Here is a 25,390-nt window from a genome sequence, read left to right as displayed (position 1 = left end):
ACCTTTTTTTTTTTTTTTCTGTGCATTAATTCTAATAATTAATTCATTTCCCTTTTTTTTCAACCATAAGTGCACGATTGTTTATCATGAGGCTTTTACACATAAGTACAAGATTCATAATACATGTCCTAAATCACATTCGTTGTCCTTTATTTGTGTCAAAAGTGACGGATTAAGTGCCTAATTCTATTTTTTCAACCTCATGTGATTTTAGTTTGCGGTGGTTTTTGCCCATGTCAGAGGCAAAAAGACAATTTTACCCTTATTAGATATTTGTATTATAAATTTAGTACTATATGGTTATTAAAATAAATGGGCTCCATCCCCCATTCATCACCACTTATTTTAATAACCATTTAATAATAAATAAATAGTAAAAAAGTTAATAAAAAATATATGTTAAGGGTAAAATAGACGAAAACTGCAACAAAGTAAAATCACAGGGCCCGAGTGATAATATAGTTTCAGGGACGGAATCCGTAACATTTGACAAAACTAAAGGACAACGGATGTAATTTAGTCTAAAACTTATAATGTAGAGTGTCTATGTAATCAAAATCAAAATTAAAAAAAAAAAATATTTTTTCATCCAAATATGAATAATTAAAAATAAATAAATAAATAAATAAAACCTTCTAATGAACACCTGGGAACATGTAAAGATTTTTTGCTAATGTCATCAGAAAATAACTCAAGAAGAATAAACAATTACTGGTTTAGTGTGAAATCCATCAAATCTGAGGATATTATTCACAATATTGGCTTAACATGTGCAGCCTTATAAATTGCCCCTCTTTTTCCCTATAAAATACCCTTTTCCACCAACCTTACTCAATGAAAAGAATCTAAAGATAAGATGCATGTATTTGCTTTATTATTGATTTCAATCGAATCCCCTTTGGGAAATTGTTTGCTATGCCTTTACCATAAGTAAGGATATCGACAGAATCTCTCCATGGCATCACTAACAACCGGATTTTAGATATTCATAGGATCTCATAAATAGTTTTTTGAAATCAAAACAATTTTTTCAAATTAGAGTGTGTCATAAAGTCTATTTTACAAAACGTTTAGTTATTTTATGATAGCTTAGAAAAAAGTTGTTTAGTGATAGTACACATCACGTTTTGATTTAAGTTTTTAAAGCAGTGGGATTTTCAAAGCTGGAGTCCTTTCAACTTTTAGAAAAAATATTTTCACAGAATTATGTACTTTACTAAAATTCTATATAAGTTTACAAAAATAAACTCATATTAGAAACAACATATATGGTACAATTATTAACAACCCCACACTCCACCTCCCATTTTACTTTATGATACTTTATATCAAACTTTAAGAAAGTTTTTTCCCACTGTCTCAATTTCTCAATAATATATTTTGGGGATATATTACTAAAATAACCAAAATAGGATTCGTTATCATTGCTTTGAAAAATTGGTTTGACTAGTTTTGCAAATTGCTGTTTTTTTTTGGCTAAATTTTAGGTTTCAATAGTGATTCGTGCGCATCAGCCAATTAAGTACGCAAGAAGAACAGGAAAACACTATACCAAACGACAAACATAATACCAAATAGTATCTAAAAACAAATATTTATGCTAAAATTAATTAAGGATTCACAGTCAACATATATTTTTTACTTAATTAAAAATTTCGTAAATGCGAATATTATTTGACAGAATACCACTTATTACTTTGCAAATATGAATTCTCAATCTGCTCCCCAAATGTTCATATACACAAGGGGTGCACCAATGTGTTCTCTTTCTTGAATGACCAATTATGCTACAGCTACTATATTTCAAATGATTTTTTTATTTAGTAATTGATAAATATAATATATCTTAGAATTTATTGGATAAGAAACAGTAGGTGTGAACACCTCAAAAGTTAGGTGTGGCCATCTCCAAATTACCATCACGCCCCTTCCCCTCACAAAAGTCTTATATAATTTGGCTTTTGTCATACTTGTATCTTTCACAGTTCTTAGTATTATCCTCAAAAAAAAAAAAAAAAAAAAAAAATTCTTGTGGTTACAGGGAAGAAGAAAAGAGAAGCATTCACACTCACACAGAGGTATTCGTTCTCCTTTCTTTACTGATTCACATACACACAATATCTATTTAGTTTTCACAAATAAAGTTGTATTGTTTTGTTTGAAACAATCAGTGGTTTCGTTAACCCACAATGCCTCTTTAGTTTTCTCCTTTGATTTTGGAAATATTGGTTTGTGAAAGAACAATAACTGATGGAAACCGGAAAGAAACATGCACTCACTAAAAACTCGTATTTCTTCATCAAAATTGGAAAAGGGAGAAAGTTGATTGATCCTTTTGAAAATTTTAACATAGGTTTTGATTGTTGTAAGTATTTTGGATTCAATTTTTTACGTAGTAATATTTCTGTTCTGATTAAATGTTTCATTTTGAGTTTTGTATTTTTGATTTTATAGAAACAATAAATATGATAAAACGGTTAAAAGGCAAATCTGATGGTGATGAGTGGCTGGACAGGTTTTTAACATAACTGATAACATTAATCGTTATTGGTATGAAATATTTTGGATCAAAAGTAAAAATGAACTTGACCACTATAAATTAAAGTTAAACTTGAAAAATATTGAATACTTTAATGATGAAGTGTGTATCTTGCTTTTATATAGATACATTTGTTTTAAGAGACTATTACACAAACTGACTAAAATAGATAAGAGTATGATAACAAATGGGACAAAACTGCAAATATAATCCTTGTGGTATGTATTTTTTTATTCAGGAAAAACGTCCAAACCATTAAAGTTTTGGATTGGTGGTCTTTTTGAGCATCTTTCATTGCATATTTGGTCATCAGAAAACTGAAAAGACTAAATCGCCTTTTTGATAATTTTTTTTTGCTTTTTTCTTTATAATTTAAAATTTTATTAATCTCTCTCTCTCTCTCTCTCATAAAAGAAAAAAAAAAAACCCCACCCTCATTTCATCTTTTTGAACTCACATTGATACAAATGTTTGAAGAAACAATCGATGAAACATGGTAATTAGATTGAGAAATCTTCTTTCAAGACTTGTACTCTGTTTCTCTGGGTTGTTCTTTTCAGCAATAACATAGATCTATTTTGGTTTTGAACTACAAAAAGTACAGAAAAGTAGGATACTTGATACTTGTAAGGATCCATTGCAGAACCAAATGTTTAGGAAGCTATGAACACATTGTATTTTGTTCATCTATATCAATAACATAACAAGAAAAACCCAAAATTGCAAAACAAGAATACCCAACATTTTCAAATTACAGATGACGATAAGAGATAGAGACATGGATTTGGAACTGGATAAGAGATCAAGAGAAATGAAGCACTTCATATTTGATATTAAAGACAGTGTTTGAGATTGAGCGAGAGAGATGAAGCTGAACATGCAAATATAAAAAGCACACCCCACCCGGAGTCCTTAAACGATTAATCAAGGTTGTGTAATTTGCATTATATTTTCATCGCAATCATTCAAGGTTCTTAACCTTTAACCCTTATGTTGATTTACTTTCAAGATTTTTGGACATTCACAATTATATTCCTTCTACATGATTTCATTTGTAGTGGTAGTACATGAAGCCCACCATGAGGTATTCAACAGAAAGACATGATGTAAAAGGAAGATGATAGTGAAAGTTCAAAGGTTTTGAAAGTAAGTTAAGGAAGATAATAGTGAAAGTTCAAAGGTTTTGAAAGTAAGTTTATGCTCATCCAGTAAATTTATGGATAGAAGGATCCATAAATTACATGCACGGAAAGGGTGCAACATCCTAAAACAAAAATCACAAAAAATTTAAACTTTTTACAACAACTCCAAATCATAGAATGTTTACAAAATCATTGTTTTCAAAGTATTGTTCAATATCAGAGTATCTCATAGATCAAAAGTACATAAAGCAGAGGATGTGTACGGTCATTTTTAAAGCCTTTACAGCTCCTTAGTTTGAGACTGGATTCACACGGATGTTCTTCCAATTCGCTCAAACCAAGACTCTGATACCAACTTGTAACATCCCAACAAAAAAATCACAAGAAATTTAAACCTTTTAAAACAACCACAAATCATAGAATGTTTATAATATCATTGTTTTCAAAGTATTGTTCCATATCAGAATATCCCATAGATCAAAGGTACAATAAACAGAGGATGTGTACATAAATCGTTATTTTCTAAGTATTGACACAGACCCTCAACATGTCATTTAGTGTCTGAATGGTCCACTCACTCTGGCCATTAGTCTGTGGATGATAAGTTGTGCTAAAATGCAGTCTCGTATCCAATTCCTCATGGAACTTCTGCCAAAAAACGAGATGTGAACCGAACATCCCGATCCGATACAATGGAGAGAGGAATACCATGTCGAGCGACAATCTGCCGTACATATAAATCGGCCAATTTCTCGGCCAAAGAACTCTCTCGAATTGCTAAGAAGTGAGCACTTTTGTTCAGAAGATCCACAATCACCTAATTCGCCTCAAATCCCTTAGTCGTTCGAGGTAATTTGGTGATAAAATCCACAGTGATCTGTTTGCACTTCCACATGGGAACCTCCAAAAGCTGTAACTTCCCATATGACCTTTGATGCTCGTTTTTGACCATCCTATAGGTCAAGCACGTCTTGACATATGAGGTCATCTCTCTCTTCTTACACAGTCACCAATTGCTTAATCTTGAATCCCGATATATCTTGGTGGCTCCCGGGTGAATAGAAAAGCGAGACTTATAAGCCTCCTCCAGCACTATCTTCCTAATCCCACTGGAAACTGCAACCCAAACCTAACCGCATCGGGTCAAAAACCCCCTCTCTCTTCATACACGGCCACCAATTGCTTAATCTCAAATCCCGATATATCTTGGTGGTTCCCGGGTGAATAGAAAAGTGAGACTTATAAGCCTCCTCCAGCACTATCTTCCTAATCCCACCGGAAACTGCAACCCAAACCTGACCGCATTAGGTCAACAACCTCGAGTATCGGTGACAAACTTGTCGAGGCTGCATCTCCCTAACTATATGACGCCTAGCGTTCGAACGTTGGGCATTCCCATGCAAACGGTTGGCGTTTGCTCGTTGATTACCAACTTCCAAACCAATATCTTAAAGGCTTAAGATATCATGTCCAAACTTCAGATCCAATCATAATGGAACGTCTAAATCCATAAAGTTGCAAAATTTTTCGCTCCAAAACTGTTGCATGGAAGATTATGAAGACCTAATATTGCATTTTTATGATTCTAGACACACTATTATGCTTGAAAGGACAGTCCAAACCTCTGAAGCATTCCAAACTATGAAAGATCAAGTCTTTGGGACCAAAAAGTACACAAACTAGCCCTAAATCAAGATCTAACAAACGAGACATCAAGATTTGAACTTTATACCTCAAAATGATGCTCCAAGATGTCAATAGTCCAGATCCACAAGTTAGAGAGCAACCACTATACTCCAAAGATCTTCCTTCTCTTATCAAGAACAATAAATGATACCAAAAAGATGAACCAAGGCTTCAAACTCTCATACACACTTAGGGTTTTCAAAATGAGGATGGAGGTTGGAGTGGTGAAGGGTTTTGAGACCATAATGTTCTTTAAATAGGGTATGAACTCTACAAATTAGGGTTTGGTCTTTGCGTGCAAACGCCTGGCGTCCATCATAGAACGTCCAGCGTTTTATGCCAAACGCATGGCGTTTGGACCAAAGACTTCATCATCGGGATGTTACAGCTTCATTCTTTCTTACAAAAGAAAGGTGGGTGATGGAAATCTACGCGCTTCTGGCACGATGTTTGGCTAGGTGACTTACCACTTAATGTTAGATTCGCAAGATTGTTTTGTTTGTAATTTCAACAAAATTGTTGGTGTGAGTGGTATGATGGGTGGAATTGGTCTTGGTCTCGGCCTATACGTGGAGGGGTCAGTAGCCGTCAACTTGAAGATCTTTTAATGTTGTTGCAAGGCATATGTTTTTCTAATGATCGAGACCATTAGAGATGGTTTTTAGACAAATATGTTTTTTTCTCTATTAAGGAAATCAGGTTGCACATTGACAATTTGACTCTTCCTTATAACATTATGGAAACTAGGTGGTATAAATTCCTTCCTAAGAAGGTTAATATTCTTGTTTGGAGAATTGTACTTAACATGTTCCCTTCTAGATGGAATCTTAGTCGAAAATGTGACGATCTTAACACCCTCATGTGCGTTGTTTGCTTGTTTGTTCTAGAAGAGATAGACCATCATGGACGATGTTTATTATAACATTTCATTTCAGTGTTTTTTGATATATATACTTTTTTTATGTATAATAAAAATTCATACACTAAAAAATACTGAAGTATCAAAAATAAAAAAATTAAAATCAAAAAAAAAAAATACAAATTAAAATATTTATATAAAATATGTTTTGTTTTTTTTTAGGATAATTAAGATGTGTTCGGTTCAAAGTTTTTAACAACTTTTAGTTTTTAATTAAAAAAAAAAAAAAAAAAAAAAAAAAAAAAAAAAAAAAAAAAACTTGTTAAGCAGCAAGAGAGTTTAACTTTTATTTTAAATAAAACATTCATAATCCAAAAACCACTTCAAATATCCTTTTCCATCTTTTTAACTTTTGGTTTTTATATGACTTATACCATTAAAAGTTAACTAACTTTTCCTAACAATAAAAACTATATTCTTCAATTTTCAGATGTCATCTATTAGTTAGTTTGACTAAAACACTCTAAAAACATTAGAATTTTTTAAAACTTAGATTAAATTTTGATGTGGATATTTTTCATGTTAATTAGTTTCTCCCTTCTTATGTTTTTCATATTAATTAGTTTCTCCCTTCTTATGTTTGTAACTTGTTAATATTTTGTACATGTAATGTTTCTTTTCTCGCAGACTAGTTCCTTGCTAGTTTTGGCCCTTTTTATATATAATCATTAGCAATTTCAAAAAAAAAAAAAAGTTTAAAATGTCAATTACAGTCATATTAATTTTTCTATAGTATGAAAAACTAGAGGTAGTTGCGTTTCTTTCTAAATTTATAATTTTTTTTAATTGGGTAATTAAATGAAAATTGAAGGTTTATGTATCCACACATAACACATTTACCAATTTGCACTTCTCCCCACTTCCTCGCCACCGCTGTTCATCGACGTCATCGCCAGTCGCACCCTCTTATCCCAAGTTCGGCACTTCATCGCCACTGCCGTTTATTGGCGTCTCTATCTGTACGCACCTCCTTCTACTTAGTCGTCCCGACTGTAATTCAACTATTGTTACACTAAATTCAAGGAAACTGCTCTTCCAATTTGGTAGCATTTGACATCATGGATCAACGAACAACTTTGTTAAACTTTAAAGTATTTAACATGAGGGGAGCTGCTCTTCAATTTGGTAAAAGCATTTGACATCAGAGTTCTTATAATATCTATAGTTCTTTTTTTTTTCTCGGTTGCAAAGGAATCAACGAACAACCTTATGTTTCAGTCTTGAAATTGATGATTTCTTATTGGGCGTGATTGGTTCGATGCATCTGTTCATTAGATTGTTGGACTTGCTAAAATAATTTATATTGATTTGCTCTGATTGTGAACCCAGTACTTTCTCTGTTTCTCTGATTCACGTATCGTACAATTTGATTGTCTGTTGTGGTGCTTTTGCTAAGTACATGTATTCGTTAACCTGAGGCTTGATTGTTGTAGATAGTGTGAAATAGATTCTCAATTGGTTCTTTTTTTTTTTTTTATCACTGTCTTTCCCTCCTATTGTTAAAGAAGATGCAAATTCTACGGTCTTGTTGATTTGGTAACATAGTGAAATCAAAATCTGAGTGATTTAATTTGTTAAACTTTTTCTTTCTCATTGATTGATCAAATATAATTGTATCATTATTTATATAAAAAAATGTTATTCAAGTATTTTATAGTTTGTATATTTACAATTACATTTAAGAGAAGTTCTCAAACGAATAATTATTTTCTTTTTCTGCATACTTGTGCATTTGAGGGTGAGGGTATAACAATCATTCACTCTTACTCAAACGGTTCAAGGATTTGGTTGCCAATCGTTATAATCTCTAATGGTATAATATTAAAATAATAGTCTTAGATTTCTGACAATTTAATAAGTTGTAAAGATTGAATATATTTTGTTCAACTTTCGACCTAATTAACATGTTTTATGATTGGGTTAATTGCAAATAATACAAGATACATTCACCATTTATTATTTCATGCAACATGTTCTTTCAGTAGTTTAATGTAACCAACTACATTTTCTACCATATTATGCAACAACCACACGATTATATTACTGTTTTATTTGATGTTTTATATTAATTGATTAAATGTTAAGAAACATTAAGCTTGTTACAGGAGATAGTTGTATAAATTGGTGTGTGTGTGTGTATTCTTTGCAATCAGGACTTAATTTTTACCTAAGTTTTAAATTTTAAATGTCAAAACATTATCTATAATTCATTTTAGTTTATGAGATGGTTCTTTTTACATTTTAGATCATCAATATATGCTAACAACCTTTCTCAGTGAAATGAATCTAGCATATTCTTGTAATTGCTCAGTCATAGATTTCCAATCAAGTTGCATTGAATTCAATTTCTAATTCGGTCGCTTTTATATGTGTAGGGGCAACTAAAAGTAAAAATATTAAGCAATGGCGATTGTGGATTCAGTTGTTGACCCAACAGGGATTGTTGGTGCCATTATTAATCCAATTGCTCAAACGGCCTTGGTTCCCCTTACAGACCATGTAGGCTACATGATTTCCTGCAGAAAATATGTGAGGGACATGCAAATGAAAATGACAGAGTTAAATACCTCAAGAATCAGTGCAGAGGAACACATTAGCCGGAACACAAGAAATCATCTTCAGATTCCATCTCAAATTAAGGATTGGTTGGACCAAGTAGAAGGGATCAGAGCGAATGTTGCAAACTTTCCAATTGATGTCATCAGTTGTTGTAGTCTCAGGATCAGGCACAAGCTTGGACAGAAAGCCTTCAAGATAACTGAGCAGATCGAAAGTCTAACGAGACAAAATTCGCTGATTATCTGGACTGATGAACCTGTTCCCCTGGGAAGAGTTGGTTCCATGATTGCATCCACCTCTGCAGCATCAAGTGATCATCATGATGTCTTCCCTTCAAGAGAGCAAATTTTTAGGAAAGCACTAGAAGCACTTGAACCCGTCCAAAAATCCCACATAATAGCCTTATGGGGGATGGGCGGAGTGGGGAAGACCACGATGATGAAGAAGCTGAAGGAGGTCGTGGAACAAAAGAAAATGTTCAATATTATTGTTCAAGTGGTCATAGGAGAGAAGACAAACCCTATTGCTATTCAGCAAGCTGTAGCAGATTACCTCTCTATTGAGCTGAAAGAAAACACTAAAGAAGCAAGAGCTGATAAGCTTCGTAAATGGTTCGAGGACGATGGAGGAAAGAATAAGTTCCTTGTAATACTTGATGATGTATGGCAGTTTGTTGATCTTGAAGATATTGGTTTAAGTCCTCTGCCAAATAAAGGTGTCAACTTCAAGGTCTTGTTGACGTCAAGAGATTCACATGTTTGCACTCTGATGGGAGCCGAAGCCAATTCAATTCTCAATATAAAAGTTTTAACAGCTGTAGAAGGACAAAGTTTGTTCCGCCAGTTTGCTAAAAATGCGGGTGATGATGACCTGGATCCTGCTTTCAATAGGATAGCAGATAGTATTGCAAGTAGATGTCAAGGTTTGCCCATTGCCATCAAAACCATTGCCTTAAGTCTTAAAGGTAGAAGCAAGTCTGCATGGGACGTTGCACTTTCTCGTCTGGAGAATCATAAGATTGGTAGTGAAGAAGTTGTGCGTGAAGTTTTTAAAATTAGCTATGACAATCTCCAAGATGAGGTTACTAAATCTATTTTTTTACTTTGTGCTTTATTTCCTGAAGATTTTGATATTCCTACTGAGGAGTTGATGAGGTATGGATGGGGCTTGAAATTATTTATAGAAGCAAAAACTATAAGTGAAGCAAGAAACAGGCTCAACACCTGCACTGAGCGGCTTAGGGAGACAAATTTGTTATTTGGAAGTGATTACTTTGGGTGCGTCAAGATGCACGATGTGGTGCGTGATTTTGTTTTGCATATGTTTTCAGAAGTCGAGCATGCTTCAATTGTCAACCATGGTAACATGTCAGAGTGGCCAGAGAAAAATGATACCAGCAACTCTTGTAAAAGAATTTCATTAACATGCAAGGGTATGTCTAAGTTTCCTAAAGACCTCAACTATCCAAACCTTTCAATTTTGAAACTTATGCATGGAGATAAGTCGCTGAGCTTTCCTGAAGACTTTTATGGAAAGATGGAAAAGGTTCAGGTAATATCATATGATAAATTGATGTATCCATTGCTTCCCTCATCACTTGAATGCTCCACTAACGTTCGAGTGCTTCATCTCCATTATTGTTCATTAAGGATGTTTGATTGCTCTTCAATTGGTAATCTTCTCAACATGGAAGTGCTCAGCTTTGCTAATTCTAACATTGAATGGTTACCATCTACAATTGGAAATTTGAAGAAGCTAAGGCTACTAGATTTGACAAATTGTAAAGGTCTTCGTATAGATAATGGTGTCTTAAAAAATTTGGTCAAACTTGAAGAGCTTTATATGGGTGTTAATCGTCTGTATGGACAGGCCGTTAGCTTGACAGATGAAAACTGCAATGAAATGGCAGAGCGTTCAAAAAACCTTCTTGCACTAGAATCTAAGTTGTTTAAATACAATGCTCAAGTGAAGAATATATCCTTTGAGAATCTTGAACGATTCAAGATCTCAGTGGGACGTTCTTTAGATGGATCTTTCAGTAAAAGCAGGCACTCATACGAAAACACGTTGAAGTTGGCCATTGACAAAGGCGAACTATTGGAATCCCGAATGAACGGGTTGTTTGAGAAAACGGAGGTTCTTTGTTTAAGTGTGGGGGATATGTATCATCTTTCAGATGTTAAGGTGAAGTCCTCTTCGTTCTACAATTTAAGAGTCCTTGTCGTTTCAGAGTGTGCAGAGTTGAAACACCTCTTCACACTTGGTGTTGCAAATACTTTGTCAAAGCTTGAGCATCTTGAAGTCTACAAATGCGATAATATGGAAGAACTCATACATACCGGGGGTAGTGAAGGAGATACAATTACATTCCCCAAGCTGAAGCTTTTATATTTGCATGGGCTGCCAAACCTATTGGGTTTGTGTCTTAATGTCAACGCAATTGAGCTACCAGAACTTGTGCAAATGAAGCTTTACAGCATTCCGGGTTTCACAAGCATTTATCCGCGGAACAAGTTGGAAGCATCTAGTTTGTTGAAAGAAGAGGTACATATACATATAGTTTATGTTAATACATTTTAAACAATCTTTTCAACTAAAAGTTTCAGAATATATCTGTATTTTGATTGTATGATGTGTTAGTGTTTGGATGTGGCTATTAAAGGATAATTATTTGGCAGGTTGTGATTCCTAAGTTGGATATACTTGAAATTCATGACATGGAGAATTTAAAGGAAATATGGCCTAGTGAGCTTAGTAGAGGTGAGAAAGTTAAGTTGAGAGAGATTAAAGTGAGAAATTGTGATAAACTTGTGAATCTATTTCCACACAATCCCATGTCTCTGCTGCATCATCTTGAAGAGCTTATAGTCGAGAAATGTGGTTCCATTGAAGAGTTGTTCAACATCGACTTGGATTGTGCCAGTGTAATTGGAGAAGAAGACAACAACAGCAGCTTAAGAAACATCAATGTGGAGAATTCAATGAAGCTAAGAGAGGTGTGGAGGATAAAAGGTGCAGATAACTCTCGTCCCCTCTTTCGTGGCTTTCAAGTTGTTGAAAAGATAATCATTACGAGATGTAAGAGGTTTACAAATGTATTCACACCTATCACCACAAATTTTGATCTGGGGGCACTTTTGGAGATTTCAGTTGATTGTAGAGGAAATGATGAATCAGACCAGAGTAACCAAGAGCAAGAGCAGGTATGGATTTCAATTTTACTCTCTTACTTAATTAATGATTAAGCCCCTGCTTTTTAATAAAAAGGAGACAAACCATTTCTTGACTTAATGTTGCAATACAAGTCATGTATAAGAGTGACTAACTTTTTTTTATTTATAAAATAACTACAAAACATGTTTTTTCATTATAGATCATGTATAAATGTGACTAATTTTTTTCATCACCTAACTTTTGTTGATAAATGATTAGAAATGTCACTAATTACTTTTTAGTATTTATAAAATAACTACAAAACATGTTTTTTCATTATAGATCATGTATATATCAACTAAAAATATTATTCCCTTACACAAAAAAAAAAAAAAAAAGGTTCGAGAAAGCCTGTATTTCGAAATAACTAAAAAGAAAATATTTGATACTCACTAAGAGAAATTTTTTTCTAAACATGATCGCAAATGATTAAAACTTAAATTAAAACTAAAAAGATTTTTATATATGTTATACAAAATTAAAATTTGAAATTAAGTTTATAATTCTCATATCACAAAGGGATATATATAGTAAAATATTTTTTTTTTGCAGTCATGCATAGTTGTATTTTTAAATGATTTATTAACGTGGTAGGAGTGGAAACCACTCAATCTAGTAGACCCACTATCACATGTCACATCAGCTTTACATCTATTTTTCTTTCTCTTTTTTTCATCTTTTTAAACTCATAACACATAAAAATAACATATTTTCCAACACACTCAACTCATTGTCACATTATTATTTTTAATTTAATTAAATTAGAAAATATAAAATTAAATAAAACATAACATTTTTTAATTAAAAAATATTAATACAAATAAAAAAATACACGATAAATAAAAAAAGATAATTAGAAAAAAAACATAATAAAAAAAAAGACAACAACATTAAAAATAAAAAAGCAACAATTAAAATTAAATAATAATCAAGAAAATTTTAAAACTCCTAACCATATTTTTATGTAATTTGTCGTTTCCGTTCAAACACCATTCGTAGAATCCCTCTCATAGAATCCCTCCTGTCAAGTGATCATGCGGGTTGAGAAAAAACTTCATGTCTCTCTCATGTATCTTCAGGTCCAACAATTTAGTTTTCCTTTCTTCATTTTTTTTTTTCGTGTAAGACGCAATTTTTCATCCCTATATCATTTTCTCTCTTTCACCTCTACTTTGTTCACAATGTGGATGCCGATAATTTCGTTGACCGGATCAACGATTTAATTTGGTGTTGATGCTTCAGATGCTGCTTTCTTTCCTTTTCGTTGTCTCCGAGGCAGTGAGTTCAATTTTTGGTGTTGTTGGTCGAACCCCGGTGGAAATTATGCATCTGAAGATGTTGTATATGCATTGGATGAAGAAGTTTTGTACGAAATCATCTTCACCCAAAATTTTCATTCTCTCTCCCCTTTTTCATTCTCTCTCCCTTTCGTACGAAATCATCTTCACCCAAAATTTTCTCTCTCCTCTTCGTATGAAACTTCATTGCACCATATTAACGAATTTTCCTCTTTCAATCTAACGAACACGAAGCATACGAAGCCTATCCAATGAACAGTAACTTCTTAGTCATTCATCCAACCTCTGAATCGACTCATCGTATCCAAACACAGGGACCCTTTGTACATTAACACAGTTCTTTCCAAAATCATCTTTCCTGTAGACGCGAATGAACACACATACAGGCACAAAATCGACTCCAAATCATAATTCACACACAGATTCGAACAACAATCCCTTGATTCCAAAATTGAAGATTATTTCGACCATAAGCACTTAATACGATTCCAAAAATCCATTACAATCGAAACCTTCTTCTATTGTTCGCTTCATTTGCCGGTTCCAAAATAGAATCATTGACTCCAGACGTTCTTTGACTTTCGTTCCTTTCACAAGTAGCTAACTCAATCTTCGGATATAATCGTTTTTCAGTCATCAACCCAAATCAACACTAATTTAGCTTGATTTCGAAATCATGGGTCATATATTGATTCAGATGAACAGTATTGGATCAAATATTTGTTTGGAATGGGCTTGTGTATTGATAATCAACGGATTGTCATTAAATTGGGCTTCAAAATGTTTTGATGAACAACAGCAAACGTATGTTTTAATTCATTTAGAACTAAAGTTGAATCCAAATGAGCAATTGTAATAATGTGAGAATCGAATCAAATACACGAATATTGGATTGGATTGGGGCTTGATCAGTGAAAAATTATTGGATCATAACAAGTGGGTTTTTTTAAAAAATGATTCAACGAGTCAAAATGATCAAAATTTCAAGAATGTAACGCACGAATCAAAGAGATTAAGAGAGATCATAGAGAGAGACTTGCCATAAATTGCTCAAATTGTGACAAATATTGCGAAACCGAGAATCGTTTTTCAAAAAATCACGTTGATCTTGAAGAGTCGCTCTGATACCAATTGTAGTGACATAAGAACATGGTTTGGCATGCGGAATTAAAGATTGCACAATGAACATGGTGATTTGGGTGTTCAAGAGATGTATTTATTGTATATGGTGTTACACAAAAAGGATCTAGATCTAGACTACATAAATAACATACACTTACACACTCATTTTTACATCTCTCAAGCACACCTCTACAAGTGGTATGAACCCACTATTTATAGAGGTGTTTACATGTCTCTCTCTCACTCTCTATCTCTCATGTGTCACAAGGCTAATACTCCACATGCAAGTGGGTTTTACAAAAGTCAAACATTACAAAATCATTCAAGGAAAACTTTGTACCCCAACACTCATACATTAGGCATATAAGGCATCCTTCCTAGATCCTTAGCCTTAATCTAGCATATAGTTCTCATAATCATATAATATAACATAACATAACATGTATGGGTATCTTGGGGAAAACTTACTTGAGCTCGGCTGGTCGCATGCATCACACACCTTGTTCTTTCTCAAAACTCCTTATTTTTAAATTTTAGAAAACTATTTTCTTGTAAAAATCTTTCAAGCCCTCGCTTTGAGTCCAGACACCCCCGAAGGTGTGTCCGAATCCCTCAAACCAAAGCTCTGATACCAACTTGTAACATCACAAAACCAAGACCGGAAATTTTGTTTTGAATTATGTTACTTATAAAATAGTTCATGGAAAAACATCATCGATATCATATCAAACCATAAAATCACAGTCACATGTCTCAAAAATCATATCATCAAATAGTAATAATGTTAGAGTACAATCCCAGGGATCTCAAATACGGAAATCATGTGTGTGCGATGCGCTGCTACCCTGTCGGCTCCTTCCCCTTTGACGCAGAGGTATCTGAAAGCAAAACTAAAAACAGTAAGCACAAAGCTTAATGAGTTCCCCCATTATACCACATACCATATAATATACATACTGTCGAGCGATTCTGGGGTGCCCAACCTACCCCTGTCAAGCAGTTCTGGGGTGCTGACCTACCCATGTCAGGCCATTCTGGGGTGCCGACCTACCCGCCGGTCTATCTCAACAGGCTATGAGGACTCTTTCACCCCTTACTACTACCACACAATAACATATCATAATCATATCGTCAGGCATATCTAGGGTGCTTGACCTACCCTTTGATCCTAACGACCGAACTTGGGATTATTCCCCTCCTACTACCACTATCACATATAACATATCATGCTAGCACATAAGACACATCAGGTAGTAGCAAACCTAAATAATTATCACAAAGACAATCATCTATCAACACTCCTACTGGTGGGCCAACATTGTGGCAGTAGACCCACCTCTACTGGAAGGTAACTCACCTCAATGTTGTGTAGTATCTGCACTTTCCTCGGTACTGGGATCAACTTTTCTAAAATCCTCAAACTCCTACACAACAACCTTTCTTAATTACCATTTCATACTCATAACCCTTTCAAGGGTCAACTCAAGTCCAAGTTAAAGTCAAGGTCAAAACCTTGGTTAAAGTCAACTTTGGTCAAAGTCAACATCTACTTGACTCACCTCACCGAGTTGGTCCACCAACTTGTCGAGTCCCTTAATCCACAAACTTCAAGAACTTCGATCCTACTCGTCGAGTCTTTCAAGAACTCTTCGAGTTTCCCTTACACAGAATCGGGACCTTTTGCTCATGACTCGCCGAGTTCATCCTTGAACTTGTCGAGTCTAGCTTCATACGAGTTGGAGTGTTTAGTCCTTGACTCGTCGAGTCCATCTTCGTATAGTTGGGACATTGCCTTGAACTCACCGAGTTCATCATTGAACTCATCGAGTCCTTCGATCTTCAAGTCCATAATCATGTCCATCTTGTTGAGTCCTCTTCTAGACTCAACCAGATTCCTCAGAAACAGAAAAGGTTAGGGAACCATTACCTGACTCGCCGAGTCCCAAGAACGAATCCCCGAGTCCCCCAATGTCCATGACCATACAGTCGATTTTCGTTGGGCTCATTGCATCCAAAGCATAGATCTAACCTCCTAGGGTCCATATTACACGTAAAGCTACGAACTTGACGTCCATGCATGGGGGATTTGGCTCAAATGGCATTAAAATGGGGTTTATCTGATGCATGGGACTCCCATGGCCATAAAGTTAACACCTTTATGCAATGGGAATCCTCAATGGTTCCATATCTGAAGTTAACACTCTACAATATGTTCTAAACCCGAAGGTGGCTTAGAAATGCCCCAAAATGGAAAGATTCAAGCCTTAAAGGAGATCTAACAAATGATAAGTCAAGGTTCAAGCTTTTTACCTTGAATAAGCTGGAAATGAAGCAAAATCTCTGGATCCACTTGCTTCTTCAAGAACCCCCAAGCTTCCACTTCTTCCTTCAAGTTTCAAACAACTTTAAACACTCAAAAATGGCTCAAGAACACTCAAAAAGCTTTAGGGTTTCGAGTTAGGGCTTTTTGGAAGCGAGAGGGACGATGGAGGCTGAAATGAGGCTAGAAAAAGTGTTTAAATAAGGGGCAAACCCTAAATATTAGGGTTTCATCCAGGCAGCCCTACTCGTCGAGTCGGGCTCCCAACTCGTCGAGTAGGTCACTTAAAACCCGCGTCCATAATCCAGTCTACTCGACGAGTTGGGCCTCCAACTCGTCGATTCCCAGTGCAAAACGTTCAATTACTTAAATTTAAATACGTACCAGGAACCGAGTGTTACAGTTGAGACTTTATACCTCCATAAGATAGATCTAGGTGCACATAGCCTGGATCCACAAGCTCCATGTCAACAAGCGACTCTTCAAGAAGTTCATTCTTCCTACTTAAGCACCAAAAAACACACAAAATCACCATGAAGCTCAAGAAATACTCAAATAGAGGATAGGGTTTCGTTCGTAGGGTTAGAGAGGATGGAGGCTAGAGGAAATGAGGGTTAGAGGCGAGTTAAGGTCTTTAAATAGGGTCCAAGACCCTAAATTAGGGTTTTAATCTGGCCAGACGAACGCAGGGTGTTCCCAAATGCATATGTGTCCAAATTCCCGTGTGCGCCATGCGTACCTCCCTTGTACGCCATGTGTACCGGGTTTGGTCCAAACCCTTCTAACTTCAAATGATCATAACTTGCACCCCTTATCTGTTTTCGATGTTCTTTATATCCACGGAAAGGTAACAAGAAGCCCTATACTTCTATAAACTTTATTTAATCTGAAAACCAACCGAAATTAAATCCAAAATTCATAAAAGTCCCGAACCAACACATTTACCGATACCCTTGGGCTCCAAAACACAAATTGAAAACCCGGATCATCCAAACTACATCATCCACCTCCAAATGAGCCCAAACTCAATTATTCAAGGGTTCTAAGCCTGTTAATGCCCACTCCTCGATTACCACCCCGCAATGGGAAACGATTCAAAACAGGACGTTACATAATTTGTTGTGGTTTTGTATTTTTTATTTCCGGTGACAGGATATCTACCGACGACCTTTTGTATTTTTTAGGAAGAGTGAAGGAATAAATTTTATATTTGATTTTCGAAGAGCTTAATATCTAATTTTTTTAGTAAGCTTAGTCTTGATTGTTTCCATAATTTATGGTTTTTTTTGTTATTTATTGATTTAGTTCATAATATATTTGATTTTCTAGGATACATATATTTGAAAACCTCAGGGGCCATGAGATTGGTCCTTTTATTTCTTGGATTTAGTTACATATATACATGGTATTAATAAGGCAAAAAAACAGGGTGGTCATGACCCCTGGCCCCATAGAGGTTCCACCATTACTTAAGTCATAAAGTTCCTGACTTTATGACTTTGCATGGTTTAATGGGGTAACCATAATCTAAGCTTCATAGTCTACACTTCTATCAACTCACTCTTACCATAAAACTTTTGGAACTTTAATCCAAATTTCATAAAAGATCCGAACTATCACTTTACGGTTATACCCTTAGGCTTCAAAACTCTAACCGAACTCTTGGATCACCTAATCTATATTATCCACACCCAAAGGAGGTCTAAATCTCTCCTTCCTTAAGGCCCAAAGCATTATTATAATTAATCTTCGGCTCACGGCTCCGAATTAGGAAATGATTCGAAACAGGATGTTACATTGCCGATGACACATTTTTTCTTTTATGTAGTGGCACAATAGTACACAAAAACAAAAACAAAAAATCGAAAAAAATTACATTGCATCCGAAAAAGACAGGGGTTGTCGATGCCACTATGGGCACTATAGTTGAACTGCCCCTGCGCGCGCGCGCGCACACACACACACACATATATATATATATATATATATATATATATATATATATATATATATATATATCTATATATATATATATATATATATATATATATATAGAGAGAGAGAGAGAGAGAGAGAGAGAGAGGGGAGATGTGATACTTCTCTTGGGAGAATGGGATAGAATCTTTGATATTGTATTTTTTTTAATGTAATTTATATATTTAATCATTTTAGTTTATAGGTTTTATATATTGTTTATATGAAGACAAAAGAAGTCTTTTATATATATTGGATTTAACATAAAAATCTAGCAATATTAATCAAAGACCAAAAAATGTGGACAATTTGTATCACATTATATCAAAATTTAAGGAAGAACGGTAATAGTTTGACAACCACATTAACTAGAAATGTAATTTTTTTTTTTTTTTGATAATTTTTAATACTTTGTTGTGATCTATGCATTTAAAATTAAATAGCAAACAAAATCCAAAACCCTAAATTGCAAGTCTCACCCAATTTCTCTCTCACTAGTCGTCACTTACGATGGCGTTACGTCGCTCTCTCACTGCCTACGATCCCTTGCTGCTGCTCATTACAATAACGAAAAGTTGAATATCCATATATTTGTAATTTATCGATCACTTCAAAGTTTTTGATCAAAAGGGTGAGTATTTGGAAGTGAAATCGAACGAATCTCGTCAAATTTTTGATTTTGTTGATGGATTTGAGTGGAGGTTTGGGCAGAACGGGAATGTTGGTCTGCAGGTGGTTATAAACATGGTTGAAGATAAAATGGAGGTGTCACCGTTGTATTATAGATCTCTTAGGTTCTTGAGTATGATTTATTACTATAATGCTTGGAATTACAATCCATCCATATACGTAGCCTCTTTACAACGGCCAACGGCCAAGGTTTCTTCCAGGTACCATTTGATCTTTTAGAATCCAGTTGTGTGAAACACCCTGATTTGGATCAAATATTGACCAACAACTCCTAAGTTCTGGATTAATCAATTGTTTTCTTGATCTTGATAACAAGTGGAATGATTTTCTACTTCAAATTGATAAAAATCTACTACATTATAATTAGATTAGCTTGAAAAAAAAGGTCCAGGTGCGTTTGGTGGGTCTGGTAAAGGAATCTTTTATTTTAAACAAATTTGCTTTCATCCCATTTCTTTCTTTCTTGATCTGTTCATGATGGTTTGTGGGGTGGATAAGTTACACCTGGGAGCGATGGGAAGGGGTATGTGATTTACAAAGGAGGTGACTTGGTTTATGGTTGGCCGAGTTTAATTTATATAAACAAATAAATATATAAAACAAGGGGTAAAATGGTCATCTTATATGTATTTAAGCGACCTCTTTTAATGGTGACCAGTTTTACAGTTTACTCTCTTTGTTTTTTAATTGTGATGCCCAAGACCGAACTCATTCATCTTCTTTTTTTTTGTTATTATTTTTTTATTTTATAATCTTAGAAGGGTACCACCATACTAGGGCAGATAAATTTAGTTAACTTAACCTTCAATTAACCTACCTTTTTCTTATTAACTCAATTTCAAGCTAAATTCTGATTCTTGTTTGAAAATAAGTTGCATCTTTATGTTTGTATTATCCTGTTGCATAGGATCCTTAGCATCTTTTAATAATTTATTTGAAGGTGAAAGATCAAACTATTTTTTAGCTGTTGGCATTTTCCATCATTTGCAACTGTTTCTTGAAAAAAAAAATACCTAAAATCAAAATAACCATTTTCAAATCCAAAATTATAAGAGAGAATTGTTAATGGACGTGGAATCATAAATCATTAACACAATTCAGTACACAGGTTGCTAATTACATTTCTTGCTTTGCAGACTGATATTCTGTCAGAGGAAGAGACATTACAAGAAGCCACTGCCAGTATTTCTAATGTTGTATTCCCACCCTGTCTCATGCACTCTTTTCATAACCTCCATAAACTTAAATTGGATAATTATGAAGGAGTGGAGGTGGTGTTTGAGATAGAGAGTGAGAGTCCAACATGTAGAGAATTGGTAACAACTCACAATAACCAACAACAGCCTATTATACTTCCCTACCTCCAGGAATTGTATCTAAGGAATATGGACAACACGAGTCATGTGTGGAAGTGCAGCAACTGGAATAATTTCTTCACTCTTCCAAAACAACAATCAGAATCCCCATTCCACAACCTCACAACCATAAATATTGAGTTTTGCAGAAGCATTAAGTACTTGTTTTCACCTCTCATGGTAGAACTTCTTTCCAACCTAAAGAAACTCCATATAGAAAGATGTGATGGTATTGAAGAAGTTGTTTCAAACAGAGATGATGAGGATGAAGAAATGACTACATCTACCCACACAACCACCAACTTGTTCCCTCATCTTAATTCTCTCACTCTAAGATTCATGAGGAATCTGAATAGTATTGGTGGAGGTGGTGCCAAGGATGAGGGGAGCAATGAAATATCTTTCAACAATACCACTACAACTACTGCTGTTCTTGATCAATTTGAGGTATGCTTTGTACATATTCAATTATTTATTTAATTTCCTTGTTAATTTGCAATATTCTATAAATAATACATTTTATACCCACTATACTAAGATAATAATTACCTAGAGGGATGGATGCTATGACACAGCTGCTACACTTCAGAAACTCTAGTAAGGGCAGTTATGGAAGTTCAATAAAATGATAATGGCATCTTTTGATGGGTAATATAGGCAATTTAAGTTTTATTTCTGTTAAAGCAGTATTTAGCAAGTACTGGCCAGTAGGAGAGGAGAATATCACCTTTTGTGAAAATCTGGTCATTGTACCCAGAATTTAGTTAAATGTAACATTTTAGATATTAGGGGACATCAGGTGACAGATATTGTAGAATAGAACAATATATAATATCACCCAAAACTATTTTTTCTAAGGTTATTCTGTTAAATATGTGCTTTCTTGTTTTCATTGAATTTGCATTCGTATATTTTAGGAGTTAAAGTGATTTTCTCTTCAATAAATCCCGAAATTAATTAAAAAAAAAAAAACAAAAGTACATTTTTGATGTGGAGAGCACTGGTATCATTTAGTATATAAAAAGCTAGATTTTGAATTAACTTTCTTATACAAAAGCTGTGTATATAGTTTAATTAGTTTTACATCATTTTTCCATGTGGTGTTGCAGTTGTCTGAAGCAGGTGGTGTTTCTTGGAGCTTATGCCAATACTCTAGAGAGATAATTATATATGAATGCCATGCATTGTCAAGTGTGATTCCATGTTATGCAGCAGGACAAATGCAAAAGCTTCAAGTGCTGACAGTAATGTATTGTGATGGTCTGAAGGAGGTATTTGAAACTCAATTAGGGACGAGCAGCAACAAAAACAGAAAGAGTGGTGGTGATGAAGGAAATGGTGGAGTTCCAAGAGTAAATAACAATGTTATTATGCTTCCCAATCTAAAGATATTAAGAATTGAAAATTGTGATGGTTTGGAACATATATTCACATTCTCTGCACTTGAAAGCCTGAGACAGCTCCAAGAGTTAAAGATAGAGGATTGCTACAGAATGAAAGTGATTGTGAAGAAGGAAGAAGATGAATATGGAGAGCAGCAAACAACAACAACAACAACGAAGGGGGCATCTTCTTCTTCTTCTTCTTCTTCTTCTTCTAAGAAGGTTGTGGTCTTTCCTTGTCTAAAGTCCATTGTATTGGTCAATCTACCAGAGCTGGTAGGATTCTTCTTGGGGAAGAATGAGTTCCAGATGCCTTCATTAGATAAACTTATCATCACGGAATGCCCAAAAATGATGGTGTTTGCAGCTGGTGGGTCCACAGCTCCCCAACTCAAGTATATACACACAGAATTAGGCAGACATGCTCTTGATCAAGAATCTGGCCTTAACTTTCATCAGGTATATATATATTTCTTTAATTGGCATCATCTAATTAAGAAATATATCATTCCTGCCAAGTAAATTTACTTCAAACACATTCACACTGGTTTCAGTCTAAGTTTATGTTGTTCTAGGAAGGCCAAAATGGGAAAGCAAGATAGGGAAAAATAGTGTATTTCAGTGGAAAGGGTATTTTAGGTATTTTCTGTCAAAAGTTGTTATTGCAGGCTTTTTAGTACCTGGAATCGTGTGTGGGAGGAGCATTATTATTCTGATTTGCTTGTTTCTTTATCATTTTTTCTTAGCCTCTGGAACAGCTAGAAACCCTTTTAATCTTTTGATTTTCAATGACAAAATTTTTCCTGTTACTACATTTGATTGTTGTTCTTCATGGTTCTAAGTGAGTTATTGGCTCATCTGTTACTTCTTTTGATTGTTATTTTCATATCATGTTAGTCACTTGAATCAAGCTTTTCTATTTTCAACCAGGGCAAAAGGTCAAAAGTAACCTACTTTATGAGATCAAAAACAGCAACCCATCGGATAACTTTTAGTTGGAGTTAATAGTTACAATTACCATTGTGATTAATAATTATAATATCTTGTATTAATTCATAAAAATTGGTACAGCACATATATGACATTTCAAAGGTTTTTGTTTGACATATATATGCCTCTGGCGTTTTCTTTATTGGACATGCAGACCTCATTCCAAAGTTTATACGGTGACACCTTGGGCCCTGCTACTTCAGAAGGGACAACTTGGTCTTTTCATAACTTGATCGAATTATATATGGAATTTAATGATGATGTTAAAAAGATTATTCCATCCAGTGAGTTGCTGCAACTGCAAAAGCTGGAAAAGATTCATGTAAGCTGGTGTGATGGGGTAGAGGAGGTATTTGAAACTGCATTGGAAGCAGCAGGGAGAAATGGAAATAGTGGAATTGGTTTTGATGAATCGTCACAAACAACTACCACTACTCTTGTCAATCTTCCAAACCTTGGAGAAATGAAGTTACGGGGTCTCGATTGTCTGAGGTATATATGGAAGAGCAATCAGTGGACAGCATTTGAGTTTCCAAACCTAACAAGAGTTGAAATTAGTGTATGCAATAGGTTAGAACATGTATTTACTAGTTCCATGGTTGGTAGTCTATTGCAACTCCAAGAGCTACGCATATGGAACTGCAGTCAGATAGAGGTCGTGATTGTTCAGGATGCAGATGTTTCTGTAGAAGAAGACAAAGAGAAAGAATCTGATGGCAAGACGAATAAGGAGATACTTGCGTTACCTCATCTAAAGTCCTTGAAATTACAACTTCTTCAAAGTCTTAAGGGGTTTAGCTTGGGGACAGCATTTGAGTTTCCAAAACTAACAAGAGTTGAAATTAGTAATTGCAACAGTTTAGAACATGTATTTACTAGTTCCATGGTTGGTAGTCTATCGCAACTCCAAGAGCTACATATAGATTACTGCAGACAAATGGAGGAGGTGATTGTTAAGGATGCAGATGTTTGTGTAGAAGAAGACAAAGAGAAAGAATCTGATGGCAAGACGAATAAAGAGATACTTGTGTTACCTCGTCTAAAGTCCTTGACATTAGAATGGCTTCCATGTCTTAAGGGGTTTAGCTTGGGGAAGGAGGATTTTTCATTCCCATTATTGGATACTTTGAGCATTTCCAGATGCCCAGCAATAACCACCTTCACCAAGGGAAATTCCACTACTCCACAGCTAAAAGAAATTGAAACAAATTTTGGCTCGTTTTATGCTGCAGGGGAAAAAGACATCAACTCTCTTATAAAGATCAAACAACAGGTAAATCAGATCTTTGTTTCTTTAATAATTCTTAAACTACATTTGAAAAGCTTCATGCAAGTTTTTTTTGTTATATTGTCAAAAACCGCAACCTACATTTTCAGCTTTATATTTATGTACTTTATGCAGGATTTCAAACAAGACTCTGATTAATGTGAAGTGAATATTAAAGGTAAATTATATTTTCATGTTCCTAGTTGCCTATTAATTAAAGGCCTTTTAGTTCGTGATTTTTGGATGTATTCTTCATGATGATGTCAATCTTCTAATACCCCATTCATTGTTTGGTTGAATGTTGACTCTATGTCAGGATGAATATTCAAGGGAAGAATTGTTCATCATATGAAGGACATTAAAGAACATGGATGCTATGAAGATGTTGGGAAAACATATGTATCAAGTGGCAAGCTGCTTAATGATCTAAGTTTGTTGGTTGAGGATGTTGATTTCAATATTTCAAATTCATTGGTTATATGGGCTTATCAATAGTGTTAATGGGATAATGAGTGACTTAACCTAAATTATGTTGTTGGTAAATGTTGGACAAGTATGGAAAATTAGGAATGACTTGTGAAAAATATATGCAAAAGTAGGATTGAGATTTTCAATGAAAATATTATGAAACTATAGTATATAAATAAATGCAACATCCTGTTTGGATTTTCAATGAAAATATCATGAGAGTAACTAGAAGTAGAGTTTACTCTACCTTTGGTGTCTAGGGATTAACCGGTTAGGCGGGGATTAATCGGAAACCATTAATTATTAAGAAAATTATTCAGGAATTTATAAATCTAATTTTAATCATAAGAATGTTAATAAATAAGCATAAAAGTTTAATAATAAGTTTAACAAGCACAATAATTTATCATCCAATTAATAAGAAAAATTATTCAAATTTTAATATATCTTAAGAAAATAAGTAAAT

General features: G+C 34.5%; 1 protein-coding gene across 4 annotated transcripts in view; it reads left to right on the top strand.

Moving 5' to 3' along the window:
* The window catches only part of LOC111915505 (uncharacterized), a 30,063-nt gene extending 4,987 nt beyond the window's left edge, over window positions 1-25,076 (top strand). Inside the window, exons 2-10 of one of the 4 annotated variants that reach the window (XM_052768262.1) lie at window positions 2,042-3,509; window positions 3,598-3,685; window positions 8,662-11,389; window positions 11,524-12,048; window positions 20,599-21,264; window positions 21,927-22,658; window positions 23,344-24,462; window positions 24,592-24,634; window positions 24,773-25,076. In XM_052768262.1, coding sequence (XP_052624222.1) covers window positions 8,690-11,389; window positions 11,524-12,048; window positions 20,599-21,264; window positions 21,927-22,658; window positions 23,344-24,462; window positions 24,592-24,615 — 5,766 coding nt within the window. In that variant the 5' untranslated portion in view covers window positions 2,042-3,509; window positions 3,598-3,685; window positions 8,662-8,689 and the 3' untranslated portion in view covers window positions 24,616-24,634; window positions 24,773-25,076. Of the gene's footprint in view, window positions 1-16; window positions 3,510-3,597; window positions 3,686-7,097; window positions 7,412-8,661; window positions 11,390-11,523; window positions 12,049-20,598; window positions 21,265-21,926; window positions 22,659-23,343; window positions 24,463-24,591; window positions 24,635-24,772 lie in introns of those variants that run through there. The other 3 variants (XM_052768265.1, XM_052768264.1, XM_052768263.1) reach the window with 3 other exon arrangements.
* Window positions 25,077-25,390: the final 314 nt, after the last annotated feature.

This window comes from Lactuca sativa, chromosome 2 (genome assembly GCF_002870075.4).
Source record: "Lactuca sativa cultivar Salinas chromosome 2, Lsat_Salinas_v11, whole genome shotgun sequence".
Classification (NCBI taxonomy): domain Eukaryota; kingdom Viridiplantae; phylum Streptophyta; class Magnoliopsida; order Asterales; family Asteraceae; genus Lactuca; species Lactuca sativa.
The sequence above is the reverse complement of the archived record's forward strand: the minus strand, read 5'-3'. Positions and strand labels throughout refer to the sequence as shown.